This window comes from Excalfactoria chinensis, chromosome 12 (genome assembly GCF_039878825.1).
Source record: "Excalfactoria chinensis isolate bCotChi1 chromosome 12, bCotChi1.hap2, whole genome shotgun sequence".
NCBI lineage: Eukaryota > Metazoa > Chordata > Aves > Galliformes > Phasianidae > Excalfactoria > Excalfactoria chinensis.
This window is the reverse complement of record NC_092836.1, coordinates 16,717,406-16,732,908: the sequence shown is the minus strand read 5'-3', so window position 1 is coordinate 16,732,908 and position 15,503 is coordinate 16,717,406. Positions and strand designations below refer to the sequence as shown.

At 40.6% G+C, this 15,503-nt stretch overlaps 1 protein-coding gene across 9 annotated transcripts in view; it reads left to right on the top strand.

Annotated features, from left to right (window-relative positions):
- DOCK3 (dedicator of cytokinesis 3) overlaps positions 1 to 15,503 on the top strand; it is a 140,264-nt gene that overhangs the window by 61,660 nt on the left and 63,101 nt on the right. For all 9 annotated transcript variants that reach the window (XM_072347575.1, XM_072347574.1, XM_072347580.1 and 6 more), the window contains exons 11-14: positions 3,630 to 3,690; positions 4,902 to 5,049; positions 11,273 to 11,361; positions 11,946 to 12,071. In XM_072347575.1, coding sequence (XP_072203676.1) covers positions 3,630 to 3,690; positions 4,902 to 5,049; positions 11,273 to 11,361; positions 11,946 to 12,071 — 424 coding nt within the window. The remainder of the gene's footprint in view (positions 1 to 3,629; positions 3,691 to 4,901; positions 5,050 to 11,272; positions 11,362 to 11,945; positions 12,072 to 15,503) is intronic.

Here is a 15,503-nt window from a genome sequence, read left to right as displayed (position 1 = left end):
GCATACGAGCCATAGTAAGATTATGGACAGTGCATCAGAGATATGGGGTAGCTTTCTTAGCTTTGTGTATTCTAGGAGCTAGCAATGACACTAAATAAATGCAGTCAAGAATCATCTCTGAGGATTTCTATCCTACAACAGAGTTTTATTTCAGAGGAAATCCCAGTTCTGACTGTGATCAAAACAGGTGCTGGGTGACCAGCACAGCAGCATTTTGGGTTTGCTGTTGTTGACGTATTTTCAACGAGAACACTGATTTGTGCTGTGAAGTGCAGGATCAGGCAGGGTGCGCTCAGTGCTCCCAGTGCTGGCTCTGTGTTGGCTGGGACCTGCTGAGCACATCCATGACTCACTGGGCTGTTGAGTCAGAGACTTTGAAGAAACATCCCCAAACGCCTTTCTGCTCAAAAGCCGAGTTTTCCTTCATTGCACCTGAAAGGCCAGTCTTCTCTTGTAGAGGAAATTTCCAAATGCCTGAACGTTAATCAGAGGAGTTCAGAACGTCCACCTGTCCATCATGTTCTTGTGTCATGCATCTCTCCCAGGTCTGGCTGCAGCCTTTCCCGAGGCCTCTTGGCTGTCTCAGCCTACAGTCCTCCTCCAAGAAATGTCTCTCTGGATAACCCAGGAGCCTCAGTGTCCCAGCAACCTGCTGCCCTGAGCATTTCCCAGCCTCTTCTGTGCTCGACGATTCTCACTACCTTCCCTACTTGATGGATTGGTCTGATTAGTGGTTTTAGAAGGAATACAGTTTGGGAAAAGAGAAGACAGATCATCTGTCACTGTGGCTGCCTATTGGCTCATCAGAGGAAAAATGTTCCAGTGTAGAACATTAGTGCTGTGTTCTGTAAACCTCACCGAGATTCCCTGCAGCGTTGCTTTCTGTGCTTCTTTTACCATTTGACACCCAAGGTAATCCTGCAGTCAGTGTGCATTACTTATAAGGAAGAAAGCTTGAGGTCTTCTGAATGCTTCCAAACTAAGGTAGTGCTATGATTTCAGTGCAGGTTTATTCCCAGTGTTATATTAATCTTGTATTTAAATCAATTCATTGATTCCTAATTAGATTCCTTGGCTCCCAATATCTTTCCAACACTCTCACCCTTTCCAGAGGGAAGAATCCCCTGTACCTTAGGCAATTCAAGCTATTTCTGTCTTTTCCTGCTACCTTTTTTGCATCTGTTCAGCCATCCCCTTGGATAAGATTTCACCTTAGGTCTTGGATCCGTTGTCATATTGCACCAAGGGTGAGAAGCTGCTTCAGTTTTCTCCCAAGGAACAAGCTCGCTTGACTAAACTTCAGGCTTATCACACTTCAGAAGCTTTTCTGGATCAGAATTAAGGTGTAACCATGCAGCATGAGATTTCTCCTTTGGTTAAATACCTTGCTCTCTGTGGCAGCTCAGTTTGGTGGAGCTGTTTAAGTCTCTATTTAATTAATTGCAGTCAGATATCCCTGATACAGCTGTGTTGGATTTGTTGTTGTTTTGGCTTTTTTTAGTTTGGTGGTTGTTGTTTGAACACACAGACAGGTCTTTATGGTAACTAACATTGCAAAGAACCATTGCTAGAAAGTAACTCTTCTCCATACCTGATGCAGAAAGCTTTGGATGGGGGGCTTTGTGTCACAGAAAGGATTTCTCCCTTTGTGAAGAGCCTCTGCTGTACAGAAATGGAACGCTGGGCCATCTGTGCCCACAGTTTTTGTCTCTGACTGTGATACAGTGTCGTTGTTTGTGCAACTGAGAAACAACCAATGTGTGAACCCAGCAATATGTGCACGCCCCACTGCTTTCTGCTATTTTGACAGCTACCCTTAGAAAATCTTAGTTCTGTTAATTAGAACCAGTAATCTTACACTGAAACAAAAATCTCTGCGGTGAATCACAGATATTTTCACTGAAAAATCTACTACTATCTAGTATTAACCATCACCTCCCTTTTTTATGTTCTTTATTTATTTGGAAGTATATTGCTGGGCACTGCTGAGATTAAAGCTGTGTCAAATCCCTTCTTATCACAGAGCTTCAGTTTCTCCAAGACACACAAGATAAAGCCTGCCATGTGCTATGTTGGTATGGTAGGTGGCGAAGAAAGCCTCGAAAGTAGGTTCTCTTCTCACAGCAGCAAAATGGCCTTGAAGAGAAAACACTGGAAGATTTATTAGCTTGATTCTTTGGCTGCTGAGAGACACGGGCTGGGAGCTGGGGGCACACCAAGCAGTGGATTTGCAACTCAGTGCTTGTGCTGCCCAGAGAGTGCTGCTTTTAAATGGAGTCAGAGGACGCTGCCGTGAATTTATGACATGCCTGCTGTAATCCAGCTGTACAGTGCTATTGGAAGGGAAGCTGAAATTTCTCTTTAAAATAAGGTCTTTTTATGCCTGGTCCCCATGCTCGGATTTTATTGTGCTGTATATAGGAATGTCACTAAAACCTAACGTTGGGTGTTGATGTGCATTGCCATCATAATCTCAGTTGCTGAGATTCAGTTTCTTGTGTCACAGAGGAAAGAAATGTGGTGTGTGAATTGAAGTCCATAGGCTGGGGCCCTGCAAAGCGTGATTTTGAATTCGCTGAATTGAATCAGACTAAGAACGGTGTCCACAGTTTAAAAACTTGTGGGGTTTCCTTTTATAGTGATCTTAATACAGCTGAGGTGTTTTTATATTTCATTTGCTTTTAAGAAAAAAAAAGAAAGTTTTTCTCGAAGTCCTGTCAGAAGCCCAGAGGTTTCTCTTTGGATCTTTCCTTCCACGTGCTCTGCTCCCTTTGCCACCATTGTAGAGTGCATTTATTAGTCTGAGGTTCCTGCTGACGGTTGCTCTTTCCTCAGAAGCATCTGGAGTGATGCCGTTTCGTTTGGGGAGGATCTGGATGATCCAGTGCGGAACAATGAGATGGCAGCACGTAGTAGAGCAGAGAGGTGGCAGCTGTTGCTGTAGAGCACGAGGAGCCTCTTTGCATCAGAATGTAAAACATAAGTGAAGATTCTCCCAGCTCACAGGATCTGTTTGAAATCTCCTCCTGGGGTTTAGACATACAAGGAAAACATGTTGAGCGGCAGTAATGCTTTTAGGAAGAGATGTTTGTTGGCTTCCTTAGTGCCAAAAAAAAGAAAGGAAGAAAGCACAGGGAAGAGTGTTGTGTTTACTGTCCGTAAAGTCATCCAACAAATACAAAGCGTGGAGGGCAGTTTCTAACATGCGAATGCAAAGTGCTGCAGTAATGAATTATCGCCAAGTACTCTGTGCCTGTCTTCATTTATTTTCTCTGCCTGTAAGGATTTGTCAAGATTGATAATGCTCTTTTTTTCTTCTTTCTTGTCAGCCTCAGCTCTCCTTTTGCTCTTCCATAGGCTCTTCTTTTCCCACTCACGGGATTTTCTTGAAGCTCATTATGAAAAGTTGAATAGAATTATCAGTTTTCATATGTCTGTATAGTCGCTCACCTTAAAATAACATTGGGAACATCTTAACGTGTCTTGTATTTCACTAAACAACTGTGTCACCTTAAAACCTGAGTTCCTTTCTAAGTTATTCCATTGCCACACCACTGTTCATAACACTCAGTTTCAGAGTGGCCCTTGCGTTCTGTATTTTATCATCTCTGCTTTTTCCAATCTTCTAGGATCTCAGCAGCAAGGATATGAAGAGGGATTTGTACATAGTTGCCCATGTAATTCGAATAGGTACAGTATGATGTATTCATATATATATATAAAGTAACAATATTTGTAATAGTATTTCAAGTATTGTTCTTACTGAGCTGATGTTATAATGATTTTCATTATAACACTGTCATTGAGAAATAAGAAAGTAAATATTTACCTACATCATGTAACCTATTACAGACATTTAGACCTAAAATGTTAACAGCACATAGGTAGGAATATGGCATTCTCTTCAGCTGCATCCTTCTAAACAGCTTTCAGCTGAGAAATGGTTTGGTAGTGTTTACATTGAAGTGGTATTCAACCTTCTTTGCAGCCAGTTCACCACCTTGAGCAGCCACAGGTATCTTTACTGGGGTACAGAATGTCTAAATGGCTTAAGGAAACCCACTTTCCTGTGGGTGACAACAGAAGCCTTCAAGTCACAAACACGTTAGAAGGGTCTGTTTTTCATTGTCTGACTTCAGTGTGTTATGAAACATTTGAAAGCTGTAATTACTCCACTTCACCTGAGCTGTTTATCGCAGGAAGCTTGTAAAACTGTTCAAAGCTGTGCTGAAGTCCAGTTCAGATTCTTAACACTGATGCAAGATGTGCTGGACGGGTTATTATGTGTAGTGTAACAAGTTGATTTAGATAATCACTGTGATTTTTTTCTGGCCTCTGTATTTTTGGCTTTGTTAGAAAACTGGCAAAAGGAAGTTAATGACTGCACAGCTTATCTCAGAACGCTACTTCTGTGCTCCAAGACAAATGTGATAGATGACAGTATATAAAATACATTCCCTTAGAACACTTGTATGAAGTGGAAATACTTGTAAATTGTGGACTGAAGTGGAAGGACCACAGTGAATCTCTGTGTGGTTGCAGAGAGGTGCACGCAAGATGTATTCTTGTCTCGCTTGAGAAATGATTTGTAGTCAGCTGGGCTGGATGCAGATACATGTTGTGAGGCTGCACATCAGCAGTAGCCAGACGTTGCACCATTCACTTTGTCCTTGAGTGTTTTGTTATCTAATAAGCTTACATTCCTGAAGGAACACAGTGAGTCAGCTAGGTTCAAGTGGGCCTCTGAGTGGTATGAGGAGAAAAAGAAGCTACAAATATAGGAAGGGTTGCAATGTACTTGACATTTACTGTAGGAGTACGTTCTGAGAGGGGTAACAGAGCACAACTGATGGAATTGCTGCATTTGAGGATCTAACATCCTGAATTTCTGTTGGTTTCAGGTCGCATGTTGCTAAATGACTCAAAAAAAGGGCCCCCACATTTACACTATCGCCGCCCCTATGGCTGCGCGGTGTTGAGCATCATGGATGTACTTCAGTCAATCTCTGAGATAAAAGAAGAAAAGGATTTTGTTCTCAAAGTTTACACGTGAGTAAAAGTAAACTTAGAAGTAAAAGAATTCAGGAAAAGTAGACCTGGTATATTGATGTTTAAAGGATGCTAAATATTAAGGTGCCCTAAGCTGCATTTACTGATTTATGTTGACAAGTCAAACTGGTTCTTTTGGCAGTTATAGTTTCAGAAGCTCATAGAAAGCAATGAATATTGTTACAGATGCTTTGGGTATGTAAATGCTTCAGAAATTATTGAGCGCTGCTCTAATCTACATGACATACAAAGCAGTGCTTTTGTTAATGGGCCTTATTAAAAATCTGTTAAGCTCAAACACACAGAGATATTTTCTGTCACCCCTGATGGAGGGAAGCAGCATCTCCAGGTTTTTTTCAGTCACAGTGACCAAGAAAAGAATCAGAAAACAATTGAAGTCAACAATTTGTGACCAAAAAACTCAGAACAAGTTGGTGTTTTCTGAACAAGAATCTATCTTCTGTTTATTTGTGATTTTGAACTTTGAACTACCAATGCCTACTGGGCAGTGTGGTCTCAGAGTCCTAATAAAGAGAGCACAGACAAACTGTCTGGAGACTGCAGAGAGTATTTAAATACCTTGTCAGTGAAAAGAAATACTGGCAAGATCTGCTTTGCAGATGGGCTGAGATACAGATGACATTATTTTGTCTGTGGCCACCGTCTGAGTAATAAGATAATTCGAGAGGTAATAGAACTCGGTTATTCTGTGAGAATTGCATTCAGCAGCAGAGAATCTGCCATTCACAGGAAGCTATAAATGAAAAAAAATGGCTTTTACTGTTCAGGGAAGGATTCTTCCTACGTTAGAAATCAGTATGTCCAAAGCAGGTCTTTCAGAGTCTGCTCTTCCGTTCTTGTTTTGCCAGCAGTTATGAAAACAGTAGCAAAAATGTCAAGTTGCAGAGAAGAAAATGGACTTCTTTCATCTCTTTGTCAATAGAATCTGGATAGTTTGGCATTTTGTCACCATTCAGTTCAGCTTATCTCAAGCTGGTGGTTTCTGGCTATGTGACTTGTTACTGTTGGACACGTTAATGCATTGCAACTGCGACATTTTGAATGTTTACAGTCATGAAGCACTCTGAATCTGATTTCTGTTTTGATGCCCTTTTAGTGCATCTTTAGTTTGTTTGCTGAAAGATGGGAGAGTAAAAGTCTGTTAAATACTGGGCTTGTCCATTGGTCAGTGGTAAATTATTGATTTCTTAATACTGCCATGAAAAAAGAAATCAGAGAGGAGAGAACTGTTCCTTTTGATTTTGCTCGCCCTGGAGTGTCCTGTTAGTGTGGATCCCCTGCAGACCACCCAAAATACCAACCGTATCTGCCAAAATGCTGAACTAGGTTTATAGCAGCTGTTTCTCTTCTCCTTCCTCAAACTCCTTGTTTTTAACATCCATAGGCAGCCATTGCTGCCTCCTCAGAGAGGATGTAGAGCACGCAACAAAATACAGCTCTGTAATCAGATGCTTCTAATCCTTTATTGCCATTATCACGCACTGGAGTGTTGTACATCGTTCTTTTATGCTGCTGCTCTTTGGCACGTTCTCTGCAAACCTCCAGCAGAAATCTTCAGAAGGGGGAGTATTTTGATGTAGCTAAAAAGTGCCAGCTTATCCCTTTTGCAGCTTTAATAGCTGTTAGTCTTCCTGACAGAATGTTTTCACAGGTTTCTCTGCTTCCATCTTTGCACATTGATTTGGCTAAGCTAACTTTTCTTGCTTTGTAGATAAGAATTGAAATAACAAATTTCTGTCTTTTATGATCTGGAAATTGTGGGCGAATACTTACAGCAATGCTGAGCTACTTTTCTTACCTGCTGCACTCATTTTTATTATCCTTAATGTGCCTCAAGCCAATCCAAAAGCATCATGCGATGAAATAAGGAGGGAGGTCTGTATGTATCTTTGAAGGAGAAGTAAGAAGCATTATTTTTGTGCATTATCTGGGTACAACGTACAGACAGAAAAGTCTTTCATAGGGAGCAGCTGGGAAAAAAGTTGAAAACCTGACATTGGCTGAAAGAAATACGTGGCTTTTGGACTGAGACTATTGCTCAGCCCACGGGACAGAACGCGCACAGGAAGAAAAAATCAATTTACTTCACCAGTCTGCCTTATTATTGTTAAAGATTTATGTCTGAAAAAGTCTTTTTGCTTACAATCTGCTGTTGGTTAATCCTGCAGTCATGTTATAATCTTACTAAGAGGATAGAGTACCACAGCTCTGGCTGTAAGCTCATTATGTAAAAGCATGAAGGTTTACTTCTGTAATTCTTTTTAATAACGTACATTTAAAAGTGAGATGAAAGCTGAAATCTCAATCTGTATATTTTTCAGATATTCTGATTTCATACTTTCATGTGAATATTTATCTTCAGTTCTGCGGCTTTGACCCCTGCACCTTATTCTTTGTGTTGATGCTTCCTCTTCCCTAAAACACTCGTGTATTTCTCTTTCAATTTATCTTCACAGGGATTTGGGGTCTTTTTGTCCTGTTTTTCCTCGGTCCTTTTTGCATTTCCCCCTTTTCACCAGCACTAGATCTCAAGTTTCTTTCGTCTTACTGTGCTGCATTGTCTTTTCCCTGTTGAAATTCAGTTGTTGCTGTTTGCCCAGCTGGACAGACGTACATTGCATTTCTGTCCCCTTCTGTTTGACATCAGGGTCTGTGTAGCATGGCAAACATTTACTGCAAGACCAGCCAGCCCGCGGAGATGATGGATGGCTCAAAATTCTTATTGAAACTAGAGATAGCTTTGGTAATGCATTTGGTATTTAGACAAGTACAATGTTAACAAAACACAATAAAAAATGCATTACTGGTCAGTATTCTCAGGCCAGCATTTCAGACCTGGGGGCATATTCTTTGTGTTCAGGGAACGTGGAGTACAGCTTACTTTGGTCCTGGGTACAAAACTAGCTTTAAGCTAACTTTACACTCCATTGATTTTGGGACAACTTTGTTCCAGCTTAATTTACAGGCATAAGTCATTGGAGACTGAAATCTATTTGAAATTCAACTCCAGAGGCTGATACAGCAACTGCAAAGTTACCAAAAGTTAGATATTTTCTGTAACCTCAGCCATGAGGGTGAAGGATGGTACAGAATTTGTCCTGCTGGTTCCCTTTTTAAGGAAAATTATTTGCAGTGGAATAAATGATTTCAAACGTCTTGGCAAGGAAAATGCAGCACGAAATGTGGAGAGGATTTTTTTTTGTCCTGATGAGTGAGCTGAGTGGGAGACAAGTTTACAAATAGGTCTATAAATGGAGGAATAGGAATAGATGGGGACATGTATCCTAACATCCCTGATCCTAAAGGGTGAGGGGAGTGCAGCACAGGAAGCAGGCAGGCACATGCACCATGCCCTGTGTTACTGTGGGAAGGATTCGTATGTGCCCGTGGTCAGCTGAGATGTCCACTGCCCAAACCCAGCAGTGAGGGAGGGATGCTGAGATGAGTAGAGAGCTAAGATTTCATCTGGCATAGCCCCATCTGAACCTCACCTGACAAGCCAGAAATGCCGCCTTAGCAGCGTTTTGGGCAGCAGGTAGAGAGGACGTAACTTTTCTCCGTCTCTCCTTTATTACTGTTTGTACATCATGCTTAATTTATTCCAAGTTGTCTGTTTCTTTTGCTTGTATAATCAACATCTGTTGGGAGTATTGGTGAGTGTACCCTAACGGGCTGCAGGGTATTCTCACTATTCTTGACAGGGTGATAAAACTGACAGCAGAAAATTGCTAGCTACCCCTTTTACTAGATGGCTCTAATTCCTTTTACCAGGATATATTCTTCAGTTCCATGAAGCAGCAGCCAAAGATCCTGTGTTCTCTTCATGGTAGCAGCTTTGTATCATACCTTAATTTTACCAACATTGTAGAGGAAATTAATGTTTTAAAACATTGTGACACATGGGAGACATTTTAGAAAGTCATACTTCCTTCTCAAGACTCTTTGTAGGAGTCAACAGCTTATAAACAGTTTGTTGGAGGGCTTTTTGTTGTTTGTTTCTGTTGTTTGGGGTTTCCTTTAGGTAAAAGTCAATAGGAACAAAATGTAATTCAGTTGTTTAATTTGATTGCACTTCACGAAGAATAAGATTCAGAGTTACTGCTGAGTTAAATATTGCCGCCTTTCATTTGTGCTCTAAATATTCTGAATAACAGTTGAATTTAAGAGGCAGTTAGATGCTATCAACGCACTTTTTCTCTTCTTTCCTTTTTCCCTTTTAACCAATAGGAATGCTTGTGACAAAGGCTCCATTTTGGGTTTTCGGTTAGATTGTTATACCTGTACAATTGCTATTTCATCTGTGCTTACACACGTGTGAGGTACATTACAGCGTTCTTAGTGCACCTCTTCATTATGTGATAACAAGCTGTAGGTGCAGATGGCACTTTTTTTCCTGGAAGCTTAGCATCTTTAGCAGATTGGTTATACAGCTTTACTCATTATTAGTGCAAACAAATCTATTCAGCTTTAATGTTCAGCTAAATAAGAGTGATCGTTCCAATTGAAAGGAGCTGTGGTTTCTTACTGGAGTTTAAGCCTGTTGCTTTACATCATCTCACCAAGCCCCACTGAAGAACCTGGCTGTTGTCTTAATCAGGGCTTGTAGGTATGAAAAAGAATCATAGAAATCACCAAGGTTGGAAAAGACCTCCAGGACCGTCCCTGTCTACATATCCCCATTATTTCCCCACTAAACTCAGTACAACATCCAAATGTTTCCTGAACATAAAGCTGCTCATCATGTTCTTCCCTTGCCTTGTCTTCTCCAAGCCAGAAAGTCCCAGTTTCCTCAGCCCCTGTGCATCTACTGGACTCTCACAGGAGAAAGACGTTTTGTTTTTGTGTTACGGAGCCCAAAACTGAGCATAGTGTTGTTGATCAGACTGCTAATAATGGTAGGAACACATAGACAAACCACTAATTTGTTTTGTAAACATCGTTGGGAATGTATCTTCAACATCCTGACAGCAGCACAATTATGTGCGGCTGAGCCCTTTTACACCCTTGGCCCTCTATTTCCATGCAGTTCATATCTTAAGAATCCCCAAAAGCTCTTTCCCAGCATCTCTTAACAGGACTCATATCCCCAAAGGCAGAAACCCACTGAGGAGCCCTTTTCAGTCCATAAAGCAATCCAGAGAGCCTTTCCTGCTGACTTATGGGAGCAGTTTCTTCCCCAGGGCTGAGTGCTGAATATTTCCTTCCTAACAGCTGCAGGAGGAGTGGGGTCAGGGATCTGTGTTCTCTGCTGAGGTTAGCGGGGTTCTTCTGTTCCTTTCTCTTCCATTCTGGTCAGGAAGAAGAGCCTTTATTTGCATAACCTAGCAGGAAAGACAGAGTTACCTGGAAATGTTTGCAAGGATTTTGTTTATAGATGCTGCTTTTAGGTGGTGGACTTGGTAGGTGTACATCCAGCTGTTCTGAATTTGATTGTCTGATCCAGGACCGTGCAGCCAGCTACACTGCATGGATATTGTTTGAAAAGATGATGATTTGCACACCAGATTTCAGTGTGTCATTGGAGCTGATGTTAACAATGAATTTTTAATAGTGAAATAATACTGAGTGGAAAAATGACAGTTATGTTGTAATTTCTATCCCAGAAACATGTCAAGAATTCCAAGATGTAAAGTAAATGAAAATGGGAAATAATAGCATTTTCTAATAATACTTATTAAAATTGCATATAGATGAGTGGACTATGGCAAAAAACTCCTGCAGAGGGTGGAATACGTACAGAAGCATGCAAACCCTCTTGCTGCAGTTTGGGAGGTAGGGCTACGCCATGTTTAAGGCACACTGTGAAGTATGTATGTAAGCAGAAGACTTGGAGTCGATAGCTGAGATACTGAACAATAAAATCTCTATCTTCCAAATTGTACTTTTTATTTCGTGGATCTGGCGTTGTTGTTGTTTATGATACACAGAACAATTCTATGTGCAGAGAATTCAGCTGAAGATACTGAAATCTTCATTGCATCATGATAAAGAGAGTGGAGCAATTGCTTTAATGACAGAAGAGTCACTGCAGACTCAAAAGTGTCCATAAAAAGGAGTTAACTGTTGGGGAAAATGGTTTTTTTCCTTTCACTTTTAAAAACAAGGCTTTTGCTCCTGCATCAAAACCCCACAACCTTATTTCTGCAACAAAGTTGACTTTCGTATCAAGCTTTTAGCCTGAATCGGTTTTCTTTTGTTGTAGGTGTAACAATGAAAATGAGTGGTGTCAGATCCATGAAAACATCATTCGCAAGTCCAGCACCAAATACACAGCACCCAGCTCCAACTATGGTAAGTGTTTACTTGTGTGCTTCTCTGGTGAGAAGAGCTGGAGATTTCCTTTAGGAAACTGCTGGTTATTATTTGAGTGCAGCAGTTCAGTGACATGTGAGATTACACATGGCTGAATTTCTGTACCTACTGTGATGATTTCAGTGTTGTTTAACTAAAGTTTGTGCTCTGTTTGCAGATGTAAGCTGCCTTGCCTTTGCCAGTTTAACCTGGAATTATAATACGTACTTGATATCTTTCCTTTTCAGATACAGTTGAAAATAATTCCGGAGTGATTTAAGCATGCTTAATTTACTGCACCTTTTTATCTGTTGTTTTTGTTTATCCCAGAAGGTCTCACCAGTGGAAAGAGCTAGTAACCTGCTATAGAATTAGCTTATGGTCTGTTGTTTTTATAATATACCTGTGCTTATGAAAACTGCTAGTCCATGCTTGGATATGACATTAGTAGCTATCAGCACTGGCAGAACTCCATTATGTCTTTCTGACACTGGCTGAGGTTGCTGTGAGCAGACTTCACTGGCCATCAGATTCGGACATCTGATTCTCAGGTCTAAAAAATGAATATTTTCTGCTTTTTTCAGGACTTATAATCTCTCTTCAGCTTCTTCGTGGTGACATGGAGCAGGTTCGAAGGGAAAACCCCATGATCTTTAACAGAGGGGTTTCTGTTACCAGGAAGCTGGGTTTCCCCGATGTCATAATGCCAGGTAAATACAACAGCTCTAATCTTAAAACATTGGCCATGATTTCTTTCATGTTCTCCTTAAACAACCGTCAAAAGATACTTCAGTGGAAAAAGGTTAAAAATACAAGAGTTATATTGTTTGTCACTATGTGCCAGTTGCAGATTGTGGGTGAAATGCTGAAACAGTTTAATCAATCAGTGCACACTCAATGTTAAAATGTATCAGGGGTGATATTGAAAGTTTGCTTTATTTCTTTTTCCTTGTTTACAAATCCCTCATCTAGACTGAGTATGGAGATGTGTATCTTTAAATGCATGAAGTTTCTTCTTAATAGAAGAACAGTAGAAGTATAATCTAAAGCCTGACTGAAAAACTTCTTCTACTTTGCTGCCTTGATTTTTGGAGTTACTGAGATCTTGCCCTGCTGTACTGTACATGGGGCTGGTCTGATTTTTCCAGCTGATCTTACAGAGTACCTGCAACAGCTGGCTTGGCTGAAGCATTGCCGTGCTCCATTTGCTCCTTGCTTCTGGAGCAGCAGCTTGAGACAGTTGTCTTTTTGGCATGAGTTGAGGTAGGCACAGCATAGCCAAGAGTTCATTTATTGAGGAAACTGGAACCTGGCCAGTCACACAATCATGGATACAAAACCTGGCATTAAACAGCCTTAATTTTTATGGTGTAATAAGAAATGAGCTTTCTAATTATGTTGCGTGTGTAGCATTTGAAATACTACCTTATTGCTTTGCGATATAACAAGACCAAGGATGACTTTGCAGACATGTGAAATTTAATGAAGGCATAATGGGAAAACGATCAGATTTTATCACTGGAAAGGCTGCAGCGTCACATCAGTATCAAAAGCAAATGTTGTAGCTTTATTATGGAGGCTCATGAGGAAGAGCAATAAAAATTGGGAATATGTGGGAAGAATTTCCAGAATCCAACAAGGGTTTTGAACAGTACATTTTTATTTACTGATGCTCTTGAAAGCAGCTGTAATAACGTCTTCCCTCTTCCTGCTGAAATGCTGCTGTTACTGTTTGTAAAACTGGGACAAATGTAGTTCACAGTCGGCCGTATTGAAATAGCCTGAAATCAGTGTCAGTTCAGTGCTGTGGGTTATAAAGCCAATTATCAATTTTAGTTCCTAGTGACTATAAAGCAGTCAAATAGAGAGAAGATTAAATGTTGTGTGCAGATATGCAGACGCTGTGCCTGCATGATGGTCTGCTGTGATGGAGATGCTGTCCAGATGTCAGCTAGAAAAGTCAGCATCAGAAACAATTTAACAAAAACTTACTCACCTGATTCTCCTGCAAGAATTGCACTTCGGCATTTGCAGAACTGCCCCTTCAGTCCTTCAGGTCATTTGATTTTAGCAAACTTAAAGAATGGCTTCGTGGCCTCAGTGTTCCTACTAGCCCATTTCTGCAGCCTGCTGTAGTGAGTCTGTCTTCCCTGTGCTTCTGCTGTTGAGAGCAATGCTTTTGTCCAGGGGGTGAATAAGCGAGTTAGCAGTGTTTGGGCAAAAGCTCTTCCTACCCTAAACTTCACAGCTCCTCTGTCTAGTGAACCTCATTGAAATGTCCACACCTAATTTCTCTTTGTAATTAAGAACACTAGAGAGAATGCTGCTTCAGTGTGAAGGAGGCTGACCAAATTATAGACATGTTGTTATGATCTCGATGATATTCAGCTTTGACAGCTTGGACATCTAACTAAATTAAAACCAGTTTTAACCAGTCCTGAATATTCCTCAATTGAAAAACTAGGAGATTAAAATGCAACGTAGCTGTGCTGATGCCGTCAGTATTATTCATTCTGATAAGTGTGAATTGTGACAGCAGATATTTGTAGATTTCTCATTTATTTTTAAAGAACAATTGATGAAACATGATGGCTACGATAGAGCATTTGGGTAGAGGAAGTTATCCTTCAGATGGGTCAGCAAAGCTACAGGAATATGGAATGCCCGTCAGTTCGCTGTGCTTTGTGCCCATGTCATTGCAGCCAGAATCAGACTGAATGGGTGTACCAGTATGGTCTGCAATTAGAAAAGATACCATTTACAAAAGAACCAAATGAAACCTTTTAGCAGTTCTCAACCATGTCTGTTTCTTTAATTGTCTTTGTCAAGCTTCCTTTTCCTTCCTTTGCTTCAGAACTGTTTCTTTCAGATTAAAGACAGGAATTCTGCTCTGGGAAGAGCACAGAAAGTTCATGATGTATTTTGCAATTGGGTGCTGATTTTAAGGCAGCGTGATTAAAAATTATTTTGATGAATTAATTAATAAAGGCCCCGTCACCAAATATTGTCAAAATCTGCAGCGGTCATTCTGCTGAGTCAAGAAATGGGTTTTCTTTGAAGCAAACAGAGCTGACATTTCAAATGAACCTTCTTGGTCTCAGGTTTCAACATCTTCGTTTTCTTTTTTAATAGGAGTTCCTTTCTGATGTGGGTGTCTTAACCATTAACATTCTGTAGCTGTGTCTCTCCACACAATTCTCCTACCCCATTTTTTTAGCAGTAACACTAGTTCCTGTATCAAGCTCATTTTTCCCTCACTCAGATGAGTGCAGTGTGAGTGGGCATCATTAAGAAATAAAGTTAAACTAGTCGATATGTTTATATCTCGCATGGTTATGAAGAAAAAAATAAATATACATGGTAATATACTTTAAAATAACCATGCCTTCAGTTTTAAGTGTAAATTGTTCTTTGCTTCCTGTTTGTTGTGACCTGAGAAGAGCATCGTGAAGACTAATGCTCTCTTTGGCCAAACCGGAAGGGAATCTGTCAGCGCAGCCTCACAAAGAGGTGGTGGGTTTTTGTTCCGTTTTGGCTCTTGGTTTTTATTCTTCTTAGAAAAGAATAAAGAATATTCTCTGTTGGGTTGATGAACGTCCATCTGATCCTGACAGTTTTACCTTTCCCCAGAGATAAAAGCAATGAGGCGTGTGCTGCTTGCCTTTTGGATTGCAACTTTCTTTGTATACAGAACTTGCTGATCAGAAATCTATTGCATAGGCATGGCGTTTGTCAGTTCCCCAAAGGACATCCCTTCCCTTCCCCATGTGCTGATAAGTATTCTGTCTTTTACTTTGGTCCTCTGATGAAAAGTGCATGCATCATCTGCTACTTGTGAGTGATGTTTCTTTCTCTTTTTCTTCTCTCTCCTTGTCTTCATTTCCTGGCTTCTTTCTCTTTCCTTTCCTTTTATTGTCTCCCCTTTCTTTCTGACGCAGAGATGAAGATAGTTGGGTGTAAGTTTCTGCTTTTCTGTGTAATGTCTGCTTATTGCTTGCTTTTGCCCATTGCCATATCTTTCATGGAATGTTGGGGATTGGTAAAGGTAACAAATCATCACACTGCGGAGAAATTCTAGCCACAGAGGCTTTGTCTTACCAGTGTCTTCATACCACAGGCCAACTTAGTGCATAAAAAAGATC